The 21,931-nt window shown below is 41.4% G+C and overlaps 2 protein-coding genes across 8 annotated transcripts in view; both read left to right on the top strand.

Moving 5' to 3' along the window:
- The first annotated feature begins 1,101 nt into the window (after nt 1–1,101).
- Nucleotides 1,102–16,407, top strand: LOC118358504 (lysosomal membrane ascorbate-dependent ferrireductase CYB561A3). Of its 7 annotated transcripts, none has more exons than XM_035736405.2 (7): nt 1,106–1,220; nt 2,888–3,038; nt 3,745–3,952; nt 11,015–11,223; nt 11,410–11,564; nt 13,735–13,903; nt 14,228–16,407. In XM_035736405.2, exons 2-7 carry the CDS (start codon nt 2,901–2,903, stop codon nt 14,249–14,251), a joined length of 903 nt encoding a protein of 300 aa, XP_035592298.1. In that variant the 5' UTR covers nt 1,106–1,220; nt 2,888–2,900; the 3' UTR covers nt 14,252–16,407. The 7 variants fall into 7 exon arrangements, with proteins under 7 accessions (XP_035592303.1, XP_035592298.1, XP_035592300.1 ...); XM_035736404.2 differs by lacking the exon at nt 1,106–1,220 and adding an exon at nt 1,316–1,489; XM_035736403.2 differs by lacking the exon at nt 1,106–1,220 and adding an exon at nt 1,317–1,475.
- A 310-nt stretch (nt 16,408–16,717) lies between these two features.
- LOC118358503 (lysyl oxidase homolog 2B) overlaps nt 16,718–21,931 on the top strand; it is a 47,867-nt gene continuing 42,653 nt past the window's right edge. Inside the window, exons 1-3 of the mRNA XM_035736402.2 lie at nt 16,718–16,891; nt 19,728–20,129; nt 20,497–20,672. Of these exons, the coding sequence (XP_035592295.1) occupies nt 19,769–20,129; nt 20,497–20,672 (537 nt within the window). The 5' untranslated portion in view covers nt 16,718–16,891; nt 19,728–19,768. The remainder of the gene's footprint in view (nt 16,892–19,727; nt 20,130–20,496; nt 20,673–21,931) is intronic.

Genomic DNA, 21,931 nt, shown 5'->3' with positions numbered 1-21,931 from the left:
CTTATCTCACCTCACTGGTCACCATAGCAGCACCCACCTGTAGCACGCGCTCCAGCAGGTATATCTCTCTGGTCACCCCCAAAACCAATTCTTACTTTGGCCGCCTCGCCTTCCAGTTCTCTGCTGCCAATGACTGGAACGAACTGCAAAAATCTCTGAAACTGGAAACACTTACAAGCTTTAAGCACCAGCTGTCAGAGCAGCTCACAGATTACTGCACCTGTACATAGCCCATCTATAATCTAGCCCAAACAACTACCTCTCCCCCTACTGTATTTATTTATTGTGCTCATTTGCACCCCCATTATTTCGATCTCTACTTTGCACATTCTTCCACTGCAAATCTAAATCAGTGTTTATTTTTATTTTTTACTTGTTATATTGTATTTACTTCGCCACCATGGCCTTCTTTACCTCCCTTATCTCACCTCATTTGCTCACATTGTATATAGACTCATTTTTCTACTGTATTATTGACTGTATGTTTGTTTTACTCCATGTGTAACTCTGTGTTGTTGTTCGTGTCGAACTGCTTTGCTTTATCTTGGCCAGGTCGCAATTGTAAATGAGAACTTGTTTTCAACTTGCCTTACCTGGTTAAATAAAGGTGAAATAAAAAAAGAAATAATGCAACACCATCACCAGCCCAGCTAATCGTCTGCATCACAGAAAGGCATGCTAGAACAATTTTCGCACTCTGTAAACTATATTAATAACAGTAAAACTCTGAAAGTTACGTGTTGCAATAGTCTGAAACACCCTTATAACAATATCTACAGCATTAACCTTGGGATGTTTTATTTATTTCACTTTATGGACTTCTACAAAGGAGTCATTTGCAACACATGTTTCTCTGTGTTCCTTGGACTGAGGAGAACGGGAGCTACGGGTAGTACCAGGGTGTTAGTAGGTGACATTTAATACATTTAGAGAAATAAAACCCGAAGATGTTAACATCATTCAGCTACTGTAGCTGCCTACTTAACACCAACAGGCATCACCAGTTGCGCAACAATTAAAAATAGAGACCAAAAGTAAAGGTCTGACTCCCCCCTTCTGTCTGAACTTGGAATATTCCTGTTGGTGGGCTTTGGCCATGACCCTCAACCTGGTTGATCTGTTCTGCGTTGTGTACTATTCTAATAATTCGAAGTTTGATGGAATAACCGTTTTAACTCTACTACAATAATACAAGCAACAGAGAGATTTTCAACAGAAAGGTTCAATGCAACACGACACTGTTGTTGTTGGCTACTATGGCAGTTCGGGCACACAGTTTATCGTTTGTAGCCTATAATACATTTCCCATCATGCCTTGCGAGGTCAATAAGGAAATGTGACTTGTAATAAACACCAGCAGCCGTTTTTGTGCTGATTGAATATCATGTATTTCTAAACTTTACAACATTTGGCAATGATTATAGTTAGTATTTAATTATCCCGATCTAAGCTGATATGGAAGAATCTTAAGATAGGTAGGAAGAGCTAGGTAAAACTTAAAAACTTACTATAGCTAACGTTTTGTGTACTCATGAACTCGGGTCAATCAACAACATCTTTGTTAGCTAGCTAGAATGTATTTCTGTTCAGTTTGTGGCATGTGTCTTTGACAATATATTTCCCGTTTTTAGTTTTTTACCGATATGTGTACTATGATTTATATCATATGTGGCTTCTGGATGTGTTGCATACAATATTCTCACTGTATTCTAAGGTAGGCAATCTCAGGGTGACGGTGCATAGATAGCTAGTATTTTTCTTGTGAGACCTGTTTGATATCCCCAGGGTTAAAAAGCCCTTAGTTTTGTTTAGACATAATCCATACTCAATGGAAGTACGGTCTCTCGTCAAAAGTGGTTCCATTTTGGATAGAAACTGGGCTTGTTCGACAGTGCATGCAACTGCTGAATAACTGATTTTCAAATAACCTTGCATCATAAATAACTAGCAAGGCCTACGTATTATTTATAGTTAAGTCGTCACAATTTACCCACAAAGCATCATGGATGTGATGCCATAGAGATAGATGAAGGACTCTAGTGTCCTAAAGCTTGTGTTAGCATGGGCAGCAGCATTGAGGACTTCAACCATTTTGTTGTAATCAACTGGGTGGGATTTCCTATGGGTTAAGAAAGGATCACATGATGTCATCAGGATGGATCAGATAATGAATTATATGCATGTGGAAACATTCCATAACTGCAGGTGGCAGTAAATCACCAACCTTGACTTTATACCTGTTCAAAGTGTGCAATTTTTCAGTTTGTTTGCCAACCACTGATATATAATAAGAACTGGAGATTGTGTCCAATATGTTCGACCGTTGTTTTCAAGTTAATCTACTCATGATAATGAATTATACCTCGGTCCGTTCATGGACTGTCTATATCTGGGTTGCATCCGGTTCACATGCGCACTAGCACTCAGTATGCACAGAGAGCAGAAACTACGTCATCCAAAAACATGGCAGACATTGGATGAATATAAAATGTTAATATGTTCGGATGTGTGTGATGGGGAAAAAAATAGGCATCAGCGACGATTATTTTAATAATTCATTGGAAGTTTTGTGCACAAAGGCAATGTCCAAAGTTTCTGATTAGGAATTTTCAAATATGACTTCTCTATGTTGCTGTCTATGCAAATTGTCTTTCTGGGCCGGGCGTCGGTTAAACTGCCGTATCGAAGCAAAACTGTATGAGCAGTCGAAACCGTGCTTCTAGGCCGGAACCCAGGCCCTTGTTGCCAACTTATAGAAGCATTAGAAGAAGAAAATAGATTATTTCAAAATGCGGATGGCCTAAATGACACTGCCTGTGCACTCACAGACACCACAATGGGACAGATACAATGATGCGATGTGTGATACCTTACTATTTTCATTTAGGGCACCTGACCACATGCATGACTCTACCCCACCTAACACCTGTTCAACCCCATCTGAGTGCTTACCCCTAAGCCAGTGGAATGAGACAATGGAATGTGGAAGCGAGTTAGCAGTTGACACAATGAAAAAGGAACTGAAATCAAGGGCCATTGTGAGTAGCCTAATGCTGCGTTCATAACCAAGTGGGAAGGTGATATTTACCACATACAACTGGGAAGAATCCAGTTGAACGGTCCTCCAACTCTGTCACATATTAAGAAAATGGCCTTCAACTGTATTTCGGGCTGTTAAATGCAACAACAAAACATTATTTATAACAGTCTATTAATGTTTTTTTTAACACTATAATTTGTTTGCTTGCATGATAGCTGTACTCTTAGTTAATGTTGACGCAGCTTTTTTGCCATTGGCCAATCGACTTTTCTCAATGAGTTCAAAGCATGTGAATGCCTCCAACTCATATTTACGACTTCACAACTGGTAATTACCACCACCCCACTTGGTTATGAATGCAGCATCATACGTAGGTAGCAACATTAAGGTATTTAGACCCAACTGATTTTGGTCAGAAACCATTTAGGGATTTTTCAAGCCACTAGACACAGAAGTAGAACAGAAACTGAATCACACTTTAGTTGTCTTATCTTGCTCATTTTGTGTTGACGGTGAGACAAGATAGTGAGGACAAACTGTACGTATGTTTTTAGTGTATAGCCTAGGCTTTTATTGTCCATTTGACCTGCTTCACACCTCTCGAGTGGAGGTTTATTCCTACTTTGAAAATGTCCAGACTTCTGTAACCATGCAATTCCATTAAATAACTTTCTTTCCATTTTTTTCTTGTGTTCTCAAACTAGCTTGCAGATTGTTCTACCAGGATGAGATCCATTGTGTCTTTCTACTTCTGCTACCTGCTGTGCCTGTGCCTGGGGATCGCCTGTGTGGTGTTTGTATCCATCTGGAACTCCCAGTGGCGTGGTGGCTTTGCCTGGGATGGCTCGGCTCTTCAGTTTAACTGGCACCCTGTCCTGATGGTCACAGGTCTGGTCGTGCTCTACGGCAATGGTGAGTGGCTCAGGAAGTGCTTTTACTTCCAGTCTTTGGTGCAGGCAAATGAGAACTTTATGTTTTTTTAATTACAATGACTGTCTCAGGTTTGGATACTTTGTGTTATGTATGGGGGTTTGTTATGTAGGTGAGTGGCTTAGTCAGTTGTAGTGAAACTACAATCAAGTGGTTTCACATTCCCTTGTTGATGCAGATGAATGTGTCTCAGACATGAATTGGAAATAAGAACTGAAAGCATTTCAATCGCAATGAATGATTCATGTTTGGATATATAATGTTATGTAGGATATGAAGATGTTCTGTGCTGGTGTTTCGGCATATAGAAAGCTAAATAAAGTCACCTTAACTTCCTTCGCTGCTCCCTTCTCGTCTTTCCCTTGCACCGTAGGCATGTCAAGAACTTAACCACGTTGACAGTGTACTGCAGGGATATTCAACTGGAGGCCTGCGGGCCAGATCCGGGCTGTTTATTCATTTAGACTGGCCCTTTGATCAATTCTGAACATTAATAAATGATCTGCAAAAAAATCATTGCCAAAATCTGATATTCAGTGCCAAAATGTGATTTCTTTGCAGTCTAGCGCCTATATGGATAATGTTTTCTTCATATGAATTTGGCTCAAGCGTTTGAACAGTTTAATCTACACAATATGACCCCATTTCTAAAAGATACGACTCTCAGGAACAAATACGTGCCTTCTGTTTCCCTCTCTGATGCTCACAAGGAATCATTAGAAGGGAGCGTGACAGAAAAACATCTAATGACTGGGGGAAATGAATTCAAAGCATACTTCCTTCAGACTGGAATTTGGCATTACCTGATTTGACACACCCTTGTGTTATTTATTGAGATGCATAGTTTTCAGATAATTTTAAAATGACCTAATTACTTTTAATAGTTGTTTTAAAAAAATGGTGAGCGCAAGCATTGTGCCTATGGCTGTTGCGGTGACCGTATTACCGCCACACTGGCGGTCACAAGTCATGAAGGTAGTCAAATTCCACATGACCATTTAGACATGGTTATTAGGCTTCTCCAAGCTCTAATGCTGCTGCTGGTCATTACCAAACTTGGTAACGGTCTGGTACTCAGCACTCTATTGTCCCTGTAATCAAAATCCCATCAAACACTTCATGAGAGCCCGTGAGCTCATGTTGCGCAACATTTCTATAGAGTGATGGCCATAAATAAAAAGACGAGGATACCATCAGCTTTCTATAGACTACTATATTTATTTCTAAACTTTCCTAATATTAAGCACATTGCTTCTCTTTACAACAGGAGTATAGCTTACCTGGCTGGCATGAAAATAAATAATGGGGAATAGCATCCTCCATTCGCTATTTAAGTGCTTAGATTACATGTTTTTTTTCGATACAGGTGCATGATAATGGTCCATTCTAAATAAAAACAAATGTCACACATATATTACTTAGTGTATGTAAAGACAATATTAAATCAAGAATAGTCTGATGGGTAACAATATTAGCCTATCACTGGTGAATTATATATTATCACTTGTGAATGATACCCGGCATAAGAAACAAAGCCTTTTTTTCCAACATTTTCTAATCATAGTCGCCACCTCATGTAGCCTAGCCCAGTGGGTCCCAAACGTTTTATAGTCCTGTACCCCTTCAAACATTCAACCTTCAGCTGTGCAACCCCTCTAGCACTAGGGTCAGCGCACTCTCAAATGTTATTTTTTTGCAGTCATTGTAAGCCTGCCACACACACACACTATACGATACATTTATTAAACATAAGAATGAGTGTGAGTTTTTGTCACAACCCGGCTAGTGGAAGTGACAAAGAGCTCTCATAGCACCAGGGCACAAATAATAATATAATAATAATCAATGATTTTGCTCTTTATTTAACCATCTTACATATAAAACCTTATTTTTTCATCGAAAATTGTGAATAACTCGCCACAGGTTAATGAGAAGGGTGTGCTTGAAAGGATGCTCATAACTCTGCAATGTTGGGTTGTATTGGGAAGAGTCTGTTTTAAATCATTTTCCACACACAGTCTGTGCCTGTATGTAGTTTTCATGCTAGTGATGGCCGACAATCCACTCTCACATAGGTACGTGGTTGCAAAGGGCATCAGTGTCTTAACAGCGCGATTTGCCAAGGCAGGATACAGAAATCTGGCAGTGGCTTCTGATTGTATTACATTTTCACAGAAACGCTTGTTGCAATTTTGATGAGGCTCTCTAGTTCAGATAGCGGTAAGTGGAATGGAGGCAGGGCATGAAAGGGATAATCCAGTTGTTGGTGTCATCAGTTTAGGGAAAGTACCTGCGTAATTGTGCACCCAACTCACTCAGGTGCTTCGCTATATCACATTTGACATTGTCCATAAGCTTGAGTTAATTTGCACACAAAAAAATCATACAATGATGCAAATACCTGTGTGTTGTCCTTGTTAATGCAGACAGAGAAGAGCTCCAACTTCATAATCATAGCCTCAATTTTGTCCCACACATTGAATATAGTTGTGGAGAGTCCCTGTAATCCTAGATTCAGATCATTCAGGTGAGAAAAAACATCACCCAGATAGGCCAGTATTGTGAGAAACTCGTCATCATGCAAGCGGTGGTCAAAACTTGAAGCTCGTCTTTCAATTAAAAACAATGTGTCAATACATTGCCCCTTGATAACTAGCGCACTTCTGTATGTTGTTAAAGCGTTACATGGTCGCTGCCCATGTCATTGTATAGTGCAGAAAATACACGAGAGTTCAGGGGCCTTGCTTGAACAAGGTCAACCATTTTCACTGTAGTGTCCAAAACGTCTTTCAAGCGTTCAGGCTTTCTCTTGGTAGCAAGAGCCTCTCGGTGTATGCTGCAGTGTACCCAAGTGGCATCGGGAGCAACTGCTAGCACGCGCATTACCACTCCACTATAAATCAATTTGTATTTATTTGTCACATGCGCCAAATAGACCTTACAGTGAAATGCTTACTTACAAGCCCTTAACCAGCAATGCAGTTTTAAGAAAAATAAGTATTAAATAAAAAATGTAAAATAACAAATAATTAAAGAGCAGCAGTAAAATAACATTAGCGAGGCTATATACACAGGATACTGGTACAGAGTCAATGTGCCGGGGCACAAGTTAGTAGAGGTAATTGAGGTCAAATGTACATGTCGGTAGAGTTAGTGACTATGCATAGATAATAAACAGAGTAGCAGGAGTGTGGGGGGGCAATGCAAATAGTCAGGGTAGCCATTACCTGTTCAGGAGTCTTATGGCTTGGGGGTAGAAGCTGTTTAGAAGCCTTTTGGACCTAGACTTCGGTACCGCTTGCCATGCGGTAGCAGAGAGAACGGTCTATGACTAGGGTGGCTGGAGTCTTTGACAATTTTTAGGGCCTTCCTCTGACACCGCCTGGTATAGAGGTCCTGGATGGCGGGAAGCTTGGACCCAGCAATGTACTGGGTCGTATGCACTACCCTCTGTAGTGCCTTGCGGTCGGAGGCTGAGCAGTTGCCATTCCAGGCAGTGGTGCAACCAGTCAGGATGCTCTCGATGGTGCAGCTGTAGAACTTTTTGAGGATCTGAGGACCAATGCCAAATCTTTTCAGACTCCTGAGATTGAATAGTCTTCGTCGTGCCCTCTTCACGACTGTCTTGGTGTGTTTGGACCATGATAGTTTGTTGGTGATGTGGACGCCAAGGAAATTGAAGCTCTCAACCTGCTCCACTACAGCCCCGTTGATGAGAATGGGGGTGTGCTCAGTCCTCCATTTCCTGTAGTCCACAATCATCTCCTTTGTCCTGATCATATTGAGGAAGAGGCTGTTATCCTGGCACTACACGGCCAGGTCTCTGATCTCCCTATAGGCTGTCTCATCGTGGTCGGTAATCAGGCTGTTGTGAGCTTAGTGTTGAGCTTTCAGGGCACTATGGTGTTAACGCTGAGCTGTAGTCAATGAATAGCATTCTCACATAGGTGTTCCTTTTGTCCAGGTGGGAACGGGCAGTGTGGAGTGCAATAGAGATTGCATCATCTGTGGATCTGTTGAGGCGGGATGCAAATTGGAGTGGATCTAGGGTTTGTGGGATAATGGTGTTGATATGAGCCATGACCAGCCTTTCAAAGCACTTCATGGTTACAGACGTGAGTGCTACGGGTCGGTAGTCATGTAGGCATGTTACCTTAGTGTTCTTGGGCACAGGGACTATGGTGGTCTGCTTGAAATATGTTGGTATTACAGACTCAGTCAAGGAGAGATTGAAAATGTCAGTGAAGACACTTGCCAGTTGGTCAGCGCATGCTCGGAGTACACATCCTGGTAATCCGTCTGGCCCTGCTGCCTTGTGAATGTTGACCTATTGAGACGGAGAGTGTGATCACACAGTCCGGAACAGCTGATGCTCTCATGCATGTTTCAGTGTTGCTCTCCTCGAAGTGCGCATAGAAGTAATTTAGCTCATCTGGTAGGCTTGTGTCACTGGGCAGCTCGCAGCTGTGCTTCCCTTTGTAGTCTGTAATAGTTTGCCAGCCCTGCCACATCCAACGTGCGTCAGAGCCGGTGTAATACGATTCAATCTTAATCCTGTTTTGACACTTTGCCTTTTTGATAGTTCGTCGGAGGGCATAGCGGGATTTATCATACGCTTCCGAGTTAGAGTCCCACTCCTTGAAAGCAGCAGCTCTACCCTTTAGCTCAGTGCGAATGTTGCCTGTAATCCATGGCTTTTGGTTGGGGTATGTACGTACAGTCACTGTGGGGATGACGTCATTGATGCACTTATTGATGAAGCCAGTGACTGATGTGGTGTACTCCTCAATGCCACTGGAAGAATCCCAGAACATATTCCAGTCTGTGCTTACAAAACAGTCCTGTATCTTAGTATCTACGTCATCTGACCACTTCTTTATTTACCTTAGTCACTGGTGCTTACAGCTTTAAATTTGCTTGTAAGCAGAATTGTAGACTCGTCAACAGAGATGTTAGCATGTTCCAGAGATTTCTGTAAGTCTTTAGCTGACACTCTAGGATTCTTCTTAACCTCATTGAGCATTGTGCGCTGTGCTCTTGTAGTCATCTTTGCAGGACGGCCTCTCCTTGGGACAGTAGCAACAGGGCTGAAATTTCTCCTGTGGACTGACTTTTAGAGATACTTTTGTAACCCTTTACAGCTTTATGCAAGGCAGCAATTCTTAATATTAGGTCTTCTGGAGTGTCTTTTGTTCGAGTCATGGTTTACATCAGGCAATGCTTCTTGTGAATAGCAAACACAAATTTTGTGAGTCTTTTTTGGGGGGCAGGGCAGCTCTAACCAAAATCTCCAATCTCATCTCATTGATTCGATTCCAGGTTAGTTGACTCCTGATTCCAATGAGCTTTTGGAGAAGTCATTAGCCTAGGTGTTCACATACTTTTTCCAACCTACACTGTGAATGTTTAAACAATGTATACAATATAGACAAGAAAAATACAATAATTTGTGTGTTATTAGTTTAAGCACACTATGTTTGTCTATTGTTGTGACTTAGATGAAGATCAGATCAAATTGTATGTCAAATTTATGCAGACATCCAGGTAATTCCAAAGGGTTCACATACTTTTTCTTGCCACTGTATATGTGATCCTAGTTCATCTATTTTGTTATCCAATGATTGTACGTTGGCTAATAGGACTGATGGTAAAGGCAGATTATCCAATTGCCGTAGGATCCATACAAGGCACCCCAACCTATGTCCCGATATCTCTGTCTCTTTCTCCTGTGAATGATGGGGATGAGGGCCTTGTTTGGTTGTCTGAAGTAAATCCTTCGCATTCGACTCATTAAAAAAATCTTCCTCCAGTACGAGGTGAGTAATCGCTGTCCTGATATCTTGAAGCTCTTTTCAGTCATAAGAGAAGGTGGCAGAAACGGTATGTACAAAATAAGTTACAAATAACGTGAAAAAACACACACAATAGCACAATTGGTTAGGAGACAGTAAAACGGCAGCAAGGGGATGGCGCCATGAAAGTCGATGCATTATGAAGTGCTTGTCAAATTGTGAATGAGAGACTATTGGAGTGTGTACAGCCTGCGCAAAAAAGAGCTTATGCCTTTCAAGTTACATTTTTCAAATCATCATTAGCGTCTCATCGTGCAGCTTTACAATGAATAAAAACATGTAAACATATAGCCCAACGTTTGTAGAACAAGTAAATTTACATGAATAACTCTAAATGTAGCATATAAGGGGTACCTATATATTTGTTAACCACTCAACGCAGAATAGCCGCATGTGCGCACTCCCTCAAATCGTTTGGAGAAAATATTTATATTTTATTCAGCTTTGTTCAATTGTATTCTTCATACTATAAGGTAATGAAACTGAATTTTAAGGAAATCTTGTCTTCTAAATGAACTAGTGTAGCCCACAACCATTTGGCATAGCCACATCAGGACCTAACATAAGGACAATTCAGAGTATGCTGTTCTTTTCTTCTGAAATAGACTACATTTTCTTAAAATCATGCGTCTTTAGACCTGTCTAAAATAAATAATGGAATTATTGTGAAGGTGTAGGCTATATTACATGGATTTATTAGACTTTTAAAAATGTCTTGTAGGCTATATTTGGAAGCCCTGAGATGTGAAATGTGTTTGTTAATTTACTGTCAATTACCATGATACCCACAGTTATTTGCTTGACAATCACAGGCTGATGAAATTTCGTGACCGCTACAGCCCTAGTTGTGCTTTTCCTTTTCAATGATTATTATATTTTGGTTGCACCTCAACTTAGTTGGTTGAGCGCCTTCCACTTCTTTCGTAATTACTTTTAGCAACATTCAATTTTAAGATAAGTGCTTTATTGGTGTGTTTGTGTGTTGCTTTTTTCTACAGTTTATACAGTTCTTCCAAAGAATAATCGCTTATGGAAAATATCTGGCCCCTGTAAGAATATAGTTGAATAGCCCTGGTGTACTGTATACATGAGAGAAAGACAATTAAAACAAAGCTTCAATTGCAGCTGATATCCAAGTAAAGTGAGTGGTGACCTTTTTACATTTTTGTGTCTTTACCTGTCTTATCTCTAGGAGCGGTGTTGTACCGCATTCCCCTCACATGGGGGCAGAATAAGCTGCCCTGGAAACTGCTGCATGCTGGTGTCATGCTCCTGGCCCTGCTCTGCTCCATCCTTGGCCTCTGTGCTGTGTTTGACTTCCACCACACCAACAGCACTCCCAACCTCTACTCCTTGCACAGCTGGATTGGCATTTGCACTACAGCACTCTTCACCACTCAGGTTTAGTATATCTGCCACTGCCAGCACACAAATTAAAACGGCATTGTCTTAAAAATAATTGTCAGCTCATATTACGCCATATAATGGCCTAAACGTATTATGTCGTACTTGGCATGTATGATGATTGTTAAAGTCGTAATGCCACTTTCTATGGCTGTGAGATGGTGACATATGTTTTGTTTTCAGTGGGTGATGGGCCTTGCTGGCTTCCTCCTACCCTGCTCACCCATGTTGTTCCGCAAGCTGCTTAAGCCTGCCCATGTGTGGATGGGAGGCTGCATACTGATACTCAGCATTGTATCCTGCATTTCAGGGATCAACGAGAAGCTCTTCTTTGCACTGTAAGAGACATTGGCTGCATCTCAAATAGCACCCTATTCACTATACACTCTTAGAAAAAAGGGTTCGAAAAGGGTTCTTCGGTTGTCCCCATAGGATAACCCTTTTTGGTTCCACGTAGAACCCTGTTGGGTTCCATGTAGAACCCTCTGTTGAAATGAACATGGAATCCAAAAGGGTTCTTTCTACCTTGAACTGAAAAGGGTTATGCTATGGGGACAGCCGAAGAACCCTTTCAGGTTCTAGATAGCTCCTTTTCTTCTAAGAGTGTTGTGCAATACTTTTGACTAGGCCTCATAGGTGAAAAGCAGTACACTAGGGCAGTGTTTCACATTTTTTGGGGAAGTGCTAACATTTCATTCAAGCCTTTGATTTCAATCATGTACAGTGCATTCTGAAAGTATTCAGACCCCTTGACTTTTTCCACATTTTTTACCTTATAGACTTATTCTAAAATTGATTAAATTACATTTGTTCCTCATCAATCTGCACACAAAGTAGAAAACAGGGTCTTAGAATGTTTTACAAATGCATTAGAAATTAAAAACTGAAATACTTTATTTACATAATTATTCAGACCCTTTGCTATGAGACTTGAAATTGAGCTTAGGTGCATCCTGTTTCCATTGATCATCCTTGAGATGTTTCTATAACTTGATTGGATTCCAGCTGTTTTAAATTCAATTGATTGGACATAATTTGGAAAGGCACTCACCTGTCTATATAAGGACCCACAGTTGACAGTTCATGTTAGAGCAAAAACCAAGCCATGTGGTCAAAGGAAGTGTCCGTATAGCTCTAAGACAGGATTTTGTCGAGGCACAGATCTGGGGAAGGGTACCAAAAAATGTCTTCAACATTGAAGGTCCCCAAGAACATAGTGGCCTCCATCATTCTTAAGTGGAAGAAGTTTGGAACCATCAAGACTCTTCCTTGAGCTGGCCAAAGCAATCGGTGGAGAAGAGCCTTGGTCAGGTTGGTGACCAAGAACCCGATGGTCACTCTGACAAAGCTCCACAGTTCCTCTGTGGAGATGCGAGAGCCTTCCAGAAGGACAGCCATCTCGGCAGCACTCCACCAATCAGGCCTTTATGGTAGAGTGGCCAGACAGAAGCCACTCTTCAGTAAAAGGCACATGACAGCCCGCTTGGATTTTGCCAAAAGGCACCTGAACACTCTCAGACCATGAGAGACAAGATTCTCTGGTCTGATGAAACCATGATTGAACTCTTTGGCCTGAATGCCAAGCTTCACTTCTGGAGGAAACCTGGCACCGTCCCTACGGTGAAGCATGGTGGTAGCATCATCATTCTGTGGGGATAATTTTCAGAGACTGGGAGACTAGTCAGGGTTGAGGGAAAGTTTAACAGAGCAAAGTACAGAGAGATCCCTGATTAAATCCTGATCCAGAGCGCTCAGGACCTCAGACTGGGAAAAGGGTTTATCTTCCAACAGGACAACAACCCTAAGCACACAGCCAAGACAATGCAGGAGTGGCTTCGGGGCAAGTCTCTGAATGTCCTTGAGTAGCCCAGCCAGAGCCCAGATTTGAACAAGATCTAACATCTCTGGAGAGACCTGAATATACCTGTGCAGTGTCGCTCCCCATCCAACTTGACAGAGCTTGAGAGGATCTGCAGAGACAAATGGGAGAAACTCCCCAAATATAGGTGTACCAAGCTTGTAGCAAAGAAAAGAAGACGCGAGGCTGTAATCGGGTTGGAGTAAAGGGTCTGAAGGCTTATGTAAATGTGAAATTTGCATTTCTTTTATATATATATATATATACTATTGCAAAAAAATCGAAAAACCTGTTTTTGCTTTGTCGTTATGGGGTATTGTGTGTAGGTTGATGAGGGGAAAAAAACAATTTTATCCAATGTGGAAAAAGTCAATGGGTCTGAATACTTTCCAAAGGCACTGTATGTTAGTGCTAGGGAAAAAACTAACATGTGCACCCCTTTGAATCCCAAGGAACAGGATTGAGAAATATTGTACTAGGGAATAGGTTGTCATTTGGGGAAAAAAAATGTATATTTTTTTATTGAGTTGGAAACAATGTACTCTTTATACACATATTTCCATAATATAGCTAAAGACAAAAAGGACATCAACCTGTGTTGGACAATATTATTCAAACGGTGTACGAAGTGTTGTTGATTCTTTCTTCAGGAAAGGAACCACCAATGGAACAATGCCATATGGTAACCTGCCACCTGAGGCATTGGTTGCCAACTCGTTAGGAGTCTTGATTGTAGCCTTTGGATTGGTCGTCCTGAAGATTCTGTCCAATCAGAAATGGCAGCGACCAGAGCCTCGAAGTGAAGACCTGGGCTACAGTGTGAGTGCAACAAACCTTCTGATGTAATGTTGCCAAGTCAGATGTCCTGACCGAGTACAGCACTGAATATGATGTGTAAAAATCGGAACAGATTTGTCCCATACTATGTATGCAGATAGAGCTGTATTATCTTCATAGCTGTTTGCATTTTTTTGTTGCGAAATGGTTATAAACCCTGTTTGGTCTAAAACAAATTCATTATTTGAATGACATCTGAAAATGCCTTTTTTTTTCTCAATACCATATTCATACTAGGTGAAAGTGTATTCACAGATGTATTCAACTCCTTTGTGTTTTTAACAAATTGAATGTTTCCACATGCAGCCACTGCTTCAAGACGACAGCTAATAGAAGAGATGAGGAGGCTTCAAACCCGCTCTCAGCCGCTAACCATACTATGCAAGCTATCCACAAATGTTATCTGCACCTGCTGGGTCCAAAGTTGCCTTAAGCAAATAATGAGATGTTGAATGTCCTAGGACCAGGGCCAACCCTGGGCATAAGGGCCCCTGGCCACTTGGGGGTCTGAACTTACTGTTGAGAGTTAATATAGTAAAACACACTAGGTACAATTTTAAAATGTGTTATTGCATCAGCAGTTTTTCTCTTATATCAGACACGGACAGTCACTGAATTAGCCAATGTCAGCTAAAACTGTTTTGATTGGTAAGTTAGTCTAGCCAGCTATCTAAACATTGTAGTAATCATGGCCAGATTACTGACTCGGCATGCAGGGCACATGCCAAGGGGCCATGAACTCCAGGGCGCTTACATTGATTTTGTTAGTCATTCTCACTCAGATATCATATTGAAGTGATACTTCGGGATTTCGGCAATGAGGCCCTTTATCTACTTCTCCAGAGTCAGATGAACTTGTGGATACCATTTTTATGGTTCTGTGTCCGGTATGAGGCAGGCTAGAGGTAGTTTCGCAAGCCAATGCTAACTAGCGTTACCCATAAACTTCCAGTTATTGTGCTATCTGCTGGCATGCTAGCAGATACCAATAGGCCACCAGTCATTGCGCTAACGCTAGTTAGACATTGCAATAGCGCTAGTTAGCAACTTCCTTCAAGCCGCACACAGAGACATTAAAATGGTGTCAAGAAGTTCATCTGACTCTGGGGAAGTCGATAAAGGGCCTCGGTGTCAAAATCCCAAAGTGTCCCTTTAACATGGCATAAGTCAGGGCAAAATGTGTAAAATTGCTGAAAATCAGCTGGTAAACTGCAAATGTTTCTCTCTGTCCCATGGCAAAATGAGTAGAATTGCATGAAATTTACTTTCAAACTTAAAAATGTTTCTCTCCGCTGTCAAGATGGGACCACAGTAATCTTTTGGCTGCGAGGTGGAGCTCCCCCCAAGCAAATCTTGCTTAGGGCCCCCAAAAGGCTAGTGCTGGCCCTGGTCATGACAGTGTTGTAAGCAATAATATGTGTCCCATCAAGATATACGTTTTATAAATGTATTAAATAGTAGATTTTACATCGCTGCCTTATTTTTTAATGAATAAAGTATGATATACTCAAAGATAACACAGTATTTCAGCAGGTCTTTGTGACTGCCATTCCTGTTGTGCATGCAATTTAGGCTGTAGCCTCATCATTAAAGCTACAGTCTGGGATTTTGGAATCTGTTCAATGCTCATTTCAATTCTTTATATTGACCATTCAGTGTTTGGCCACACAAACAATATGTTGTGTTCTTAGAGAAAGCTACAGCTAGGCCTATATGGCCAGCAGCATACCACCCTACATCCCACTGCTGGCTTGTTTCTGAAGCTAAGCAGGTTTGGTCCCTGGAAAGGAGACCAGATGCTGCTGGAAGTGGTGTTGGAGGGCCAGTAGGAGGCACCCCTTGGTAAAAAGAAATATATATATATACCAATGCCCCAGGGCAGTGATTGGGGACATTGCCCTGTGTAGGGTGCTGTCTTTCGGATGGGTTGTTAAATGGGTGTCTGTGGTCACTAAAGATCCCATGGAACATATCATAAGAGTAGGGATGTTAACCCTGGTGTCCTGGCTAAATTCCCAATCTGGCCCACATACCATCATGGTCACCTAATCATCCCCAGTTTACAATTGGCTCATTCATCTCCTCTCCCCTGTAACTACTCCCCAGGTTGTTGCTGTAAATGAAAATGTGTTCTCGGTCAATTTACCTTGTTAAATAAAAATTCCAAAATATTAATTTGGGCTATATGTTTTTCACATGGTGGCAGCAGTATCAAGGATTCAGTGTAGAGAGCAAATATCACACTAAATTGATAGTGGTGCGCAATAGCACATGTGTGTTTTGCGGGCTACAAGACATTTGAGATATAGTAGGCTAGGCTATACAAGAGCAAAATGTTACACAAAGTATGTGGATCTGTTATTTAATTTGGTCCTTGGGTGGGATTGGGATGGGGGGGTGGTGGTGTAGCTTCATTTAGTATGTATTTATGTTTGTTTGTATTCATGTTTGCTGACTATTATTACAAAATAAACATTTGATCACAAGTATATCTTTGCTTTCTGAATGTCACAGTGTTACCATACATGTATACACTCAATTCATGACAAGGGTGTGCTTTTTGGTTCTGTGTGCCGAAATTACCAATGTGGCACAAAAGCAAGATGGTTGTTGAGAGGCACCGGACCCTATTGACCTAGGATAATTTTTTGCTGCCCTTCTGCGATGCTATCGCGTCCCCGGTGTCGCTCCAAATCCATTGGAATTCAGGCTATTCCAATTTCAGCGCTCGGGCCATCGATGAGGTCATTTCAGCAGTGGGCGTTACTGGGCAGTTGCACAAGGCGTAATTTGGTCGAAGGCGGCATTGAAACTGCATGTGGGAGTGAAAGTTTAGAGGGGTAAAACATCCGTAAGGCACACAGCAATCTTTGGGGAGTAAAGCGACGATTTTGGGACTTGGGCATGATATTAGACAGCCATCTATAGGTTTCAATAAAGGATCAAGAGGATTTTTTTTAATCGTCTGTGGTGAGATTTTTTTTCAAAGTATTTGGAAATAACTTGAAAAATTGGTTAATTCAACAATTATTTAAGGATATTATTGGAAAAAAATGTGTTTGACATTTGGACTTTGAGATTGTCATGTAAAATTAGGTGTTTAAGCTGTATCCTTATATGCCACACCACATATAACCAAATGCAGTTTGATTTCATGTTGATCTGCTTGAACGGTATGTCTTATTTGTACCAAATTCTTATAGAAGTTTCTATTTGCCTGTAATAATGTAGGATATTACTGAGATGGAATTCACCGCAGTTTGTTTTATATGGTTCCCAAACAAGGACGATGTCATCATTGTGTGATCTCTGATATAAATTATGCCAGGTGTGGATAGTTGTGGGGTTTGTGATATGTTGGTGCCGGGTGCGCTGTAGGGTGCACAGTGTTTCAACTACAGCTTAGATGCAGTAGACTACAGGAGGAGATACATGTGTTTTGCTTTTGTGGACTTCATGATTGCAAGCTGATTTCTCACTCTTGCCAATGACGATACGTGCTTTCAGTCTCTATAGCCTATAGTAGCTATGTAATTAGGTTGCAGAGAATGTTATATGGCTATATTGTGTATTATTACCTGGATGTGCTCCTCTGTCATGTACAGGTAATTGCTAAAATAAAGGAAACACTTGAGTAAATGGATACATAGTATATTAAAAGCAGGTGCTTCCACACAGGTGTGGTTTCTGAGTTCTATCATGCTAATAGGGTCACATATAAAGATTGCTGCCCATTGTTTTGTCTACCATGGCTAGAAGAAGATATCTCAGTAACTTTGAAAGAGGGGTCTCAAAGGACCATAGTGTGTGTGTGTGTGTGTGTTAGTCATCAGATCTCAACCCAATTGAACACGCCTGAGACAGCTTTTTCCACATAATTAAAACCCCAAATTATGGAATTTCTCATGGAAGAATGGTGTCGCATCCCTCCAATAGTTCCAGACACTTGTAGAATCTATGCCAAGGAGCATTGTAGCTGTTCTGGCAGCTCCTGGTGGCCTAACACCTTATCAAGGGGGGCGGCAGGGTAGCCTAGTGGTTAGAGCGTTGGACTAGTAACCGAAAGGTTGCAAGTTCAAATCCCGAGCTGACAAGGTACAAATCTGTCATTCTGCCCCTGAACAGGCAGTTAACCCACTGTTCCTAGGCCGTCATTGAAAATAAGAATTTGTTCTTAACTGACTTTCCTAGTAAAATAAATAAAAAATCAAGTCACTTTGGTGTTTACTTTATTTGGGCAGTTACCTGTAAAAGAAAAAGAAAAAAAAAGGCATGTGCCAGGAGTTCTCTGACTTGATTCTACTTTACTGTCTTGACCTAGAAGGAACCGTGAAATAACTATTCAAGTTGATGGTTTGGTAACACTTTCTATGAGCTGCATATGTATAATGCATTTATAGAGTATTCGATCGCCATCCATGCATGATAAGACAGACTTCTTCTATCTAGAATGATCCAGTTCGTTCTAAACAGTCTAACGGTCTGAGCAAGATATTAGGAAGTCTCTAACTCTTTGTTCTGACCTGACATATTGACCCCGGAACCTCCTCCCTTTGACCCAGATGCCCTGCTGTCCCTAGTCAGTGGTAGTTATGTGTCTAGCTGTCTCACGGTGAAACATGAGGAGATAGAAAAGACAAGTGTGCCATTCTTCTATGTCTCATCATGGAATTAATGTCTTTCTTTTTTAAAAGCAGTAAAAGAAGCGTTCTAGTTTGTCGATAGATGCTGATGTGTTGAGTTTCTCCGCCTGGACATATTGGTTTTTACTTAAGACCAAAGGGAGCCAGAGCTTCCTGAATACCTTGTTTGATTCGCTGTTGCCAGGAGACTTCTGTTTGATCCAAGAGGTCACCATTTCATGGGGTGGTCCATCTTATACTTTTGAATCTTTACCTTATATTTGCTCTGCGAACTACTTTGTGATTCTGTACTGTCTGTGTTCCACTTTGAGACCCTAAATCTTAATCTTAGAGTGCTGAAGCAGGATTGAGTTTAAAGAAAGATAGAGGTTCTATATCTATATCTGTATCCTATATTCCAGATCACATATGTGTGGATCTTTATCCATGTGGTTTAAAGAAAACATCAGCCTGGTTATGTCGCCTATGTGCCGTTGTGGGGAGATGCACACCCGGTGGGCTTAATGCCAGCTGTTGGGCTTGATTTTGTAACATCTATGTTTTGTAACTTGTGTAACCAACTGCCACGTCACAGCGAGGGAAAAAGAAAGATGCTGGCAAATAGAAAGATCCAGCTTCAACTTCCAGACAGACAGCCTTTAGTTTACATAATTTGAAAGCCACTTTATTGTTCATTGGCTCAGTGCTTTGTGTGAAATGTTTCAGCAGTCTTAAAAGGAGTTATGCTGTTTGATTAAAACCATCTGTCATACATATCTTTGAATGTAATTGATACTGGTTATAAGACCATAACTTGATTTAGACACTATTGCTCAGGTCTAAGGATAGGCTATGTGATCTACAGATGTACATTTGTGTGTTTAAATGCTCTTTGTTACTGACTCACAAGGCTCCAAGGGGCACCTCGGAGCAGGAGTCAGGACATGCTGTAAATCAGTGTTTTTCTCTGTGACTCCATACCTCATGATGACATCATGCCACAACTCTGTTCCTCCACTTAATAATGGCCTCAATCAGTGTCACTGTAATACTTTGAATGTAGGGTACTTCTTTAGCTGAATTCCAACCACCAGTCTCCCAGTAAAAAAACATGACAAAGTAGCCAAAGGATTTATTTTATTTTTATGAGTAATGTTATTTTCCTACTCTCTACTCTCCCACAGATAACCTCTTCAGTCTACTGTCTGACTTGACAGACACCACCATGCTGGCCCCGTGGTCGCTCCCCTACTGCTTCACCATCCTGCTGGGCCTGTTAAAGCTGTGTCGAGCCCAGTATGAACAACTAGGCTACCCACACGGCTATCCACAGGGCTACCCAGAGCCAGAGCAGGAGCAGTACACTGCCCCGGAGCTGCCACCTGACACACCTAGGATACAGCTGCGTTTGGCGGGGGATAAGCGCAAGCACAACGAGGGGCGCGTGGAGGTTTTCTATGAAGGCGAGTGGGGTACGGTCTGTGATGACGACTTCTCTATTCACTCTGCCCAGGTGGTGTGCAGGGAGTTGGGCTACCTGGAGGCTGTCTCCTGGTCTCCGTCCTCTAAATATGGGAAAGGAGAAGGTAAAATGTCTTCTATTACACATCAACCCATTATGCATGTGTGTAATGAAATGGGAAATAATTGACTCTATTTTCAGGGATGTGTTTTATTGGCCAATGTTAAGCAATTTTTCCGGTGAAGCTTTTACAATACATTCTGACTCATCTTTCACCAAAATAAATAATCCACATCTATAGCGGAGATACGGTAGGGATAAGGGAGTGAGTGTACAACTCAGCAGCAGAATTACTGCCTGTGTCCAGTCACTTTGCCAAATTTGCTTGGCTGTTTGGCCTCGCTAGCTACCACTGGTCAGGTGAAAAAAGGTTCCTCCCTACGGAGGTCTTGATGTATCTACAATGTGTTGAGAATCCTGCTTTTTTTCAGGGCGCATCTGGTTTGACAATGTCCAGTGCACTGGGAAAGAGAAGACCCTGGCACTGTGCATGTCCAACGGGATCGGCGTCTCCGACTGCAAGCACACAGAGGACGTGGGCGTGGTGTGCAGCGACAAAAGGATTCCAGGATTTAAATTCATCAACACCATGGCCAATAATGTGGAGGTAAACAACCTGCCTACTACCAACCCACTAAAACCTACTACAAACCCACTACAAACCCACTTTTGATTTACATTTGGTTAAGTTGTCAACTAACGTGAATTCAATGTGAAATCAACCAAAAAATGCCACGACATCATTGGATTTAGGTTAAAAGTTGGGTGATAAAAATACAAAATTCTAGGACTAGGCTTAATCTGTGTCCAGGAAATGGCCCCGAAGAGGCTTTGGTTGACATTGTTGTTGACTGAGATTCTTGCACTGCAATGTTCCAGAACATTTGGCTCTTGACTCCTCATCCAAGAAGGCCCTCACAGCTGGTCTTTTTATTATTGAGCTGTTCTGTGCAGACACACCTTTTGACATAAGTAGTACACGTGGCTTTCAAAAAAAGTGTCCAGCCAAAATCACAGCTTGAACCCAATAATGACTTCAAAGTAAAGTGCAGAAGCCCACAATACATTTTTCAGTGAAACTTGGGCTACCAGAAACAAACTAACTAATTATATCTACTAACTCATACCTCATACCTACTGGGCTCCTAAAGGGTTCATTCATCACCTCATAGTGGTATGTCTTATTTAAGTGATAATGCCTGAGAAGCCGGTGTTTGTAAGAAAAATTGGCACTGGTGTTATTCAGAGTTGAAGTCGGAAGTTTACATACACTTAGGTTGGAGTCATTAAAAGTCGTTTTTCAACCACTCCAAAAATGTATTGTTAAAAAACTATAGTTTTGGCAATTCGGTTAGGACATCTACTTTGTGCAATTTCCAATAATTGTTTACAGACAGATTATTTCACTTTTTTTTTTTTTGCTCGAAAACCACCATAAAAAAGCCAGAATACAGTTTGCAACTGCACATGGCGACAAAGATCGTACTTTTTGGAGAAATGTCCTCTGGTCTGATGAAACACAAATAGAACTGTTTGGCCATAATGACCACTGTTATGTTTGGAGGAAAAAGGGAGAGGCTTGCAAGCCGAAGAACACCATCCCAACCGTGAAGCATGGGGGTGGCAGCATCATGTTGTGGGGGTGCTTTGCTGCAGGAGGGAATGCTGCACTTCACAAAATAGATGGCATCACGAGGGAGAAAATGATGTGGATATATTGAAGTAGCATCTCAAGACATCAGTCAGGAAGCTAAAACTTGGTCGCAAATGGGTCTTCCAAATGGACAAGCATACTTCCAAATTGTGGCAAAATGGCTTAAGGACAACAAAGTCAAGGTATTGGAGTGGCCATCACAAAGCCCTGAC

Source organism: Oncorhynchus keta, chromosome 25, assembly GCF_023373465.1.
Source record: "Oncorhynchus keta strain PuntledgeMale-10-30-2019 chromosome 25, Oket_V2, whole genome shotgun sequence".
Taxonomy (NCBI): Eukaryota; Metazoa; Chordata; class Actinopteri; order Salmoniformes; family Salmonidae; genus Oncorhynchus; species Oncorhynchus keta.
Note: the sequence above shows the minus strand (reverse complement) of the source record. Positions and strands in the feature narration are given on the sequence as shown.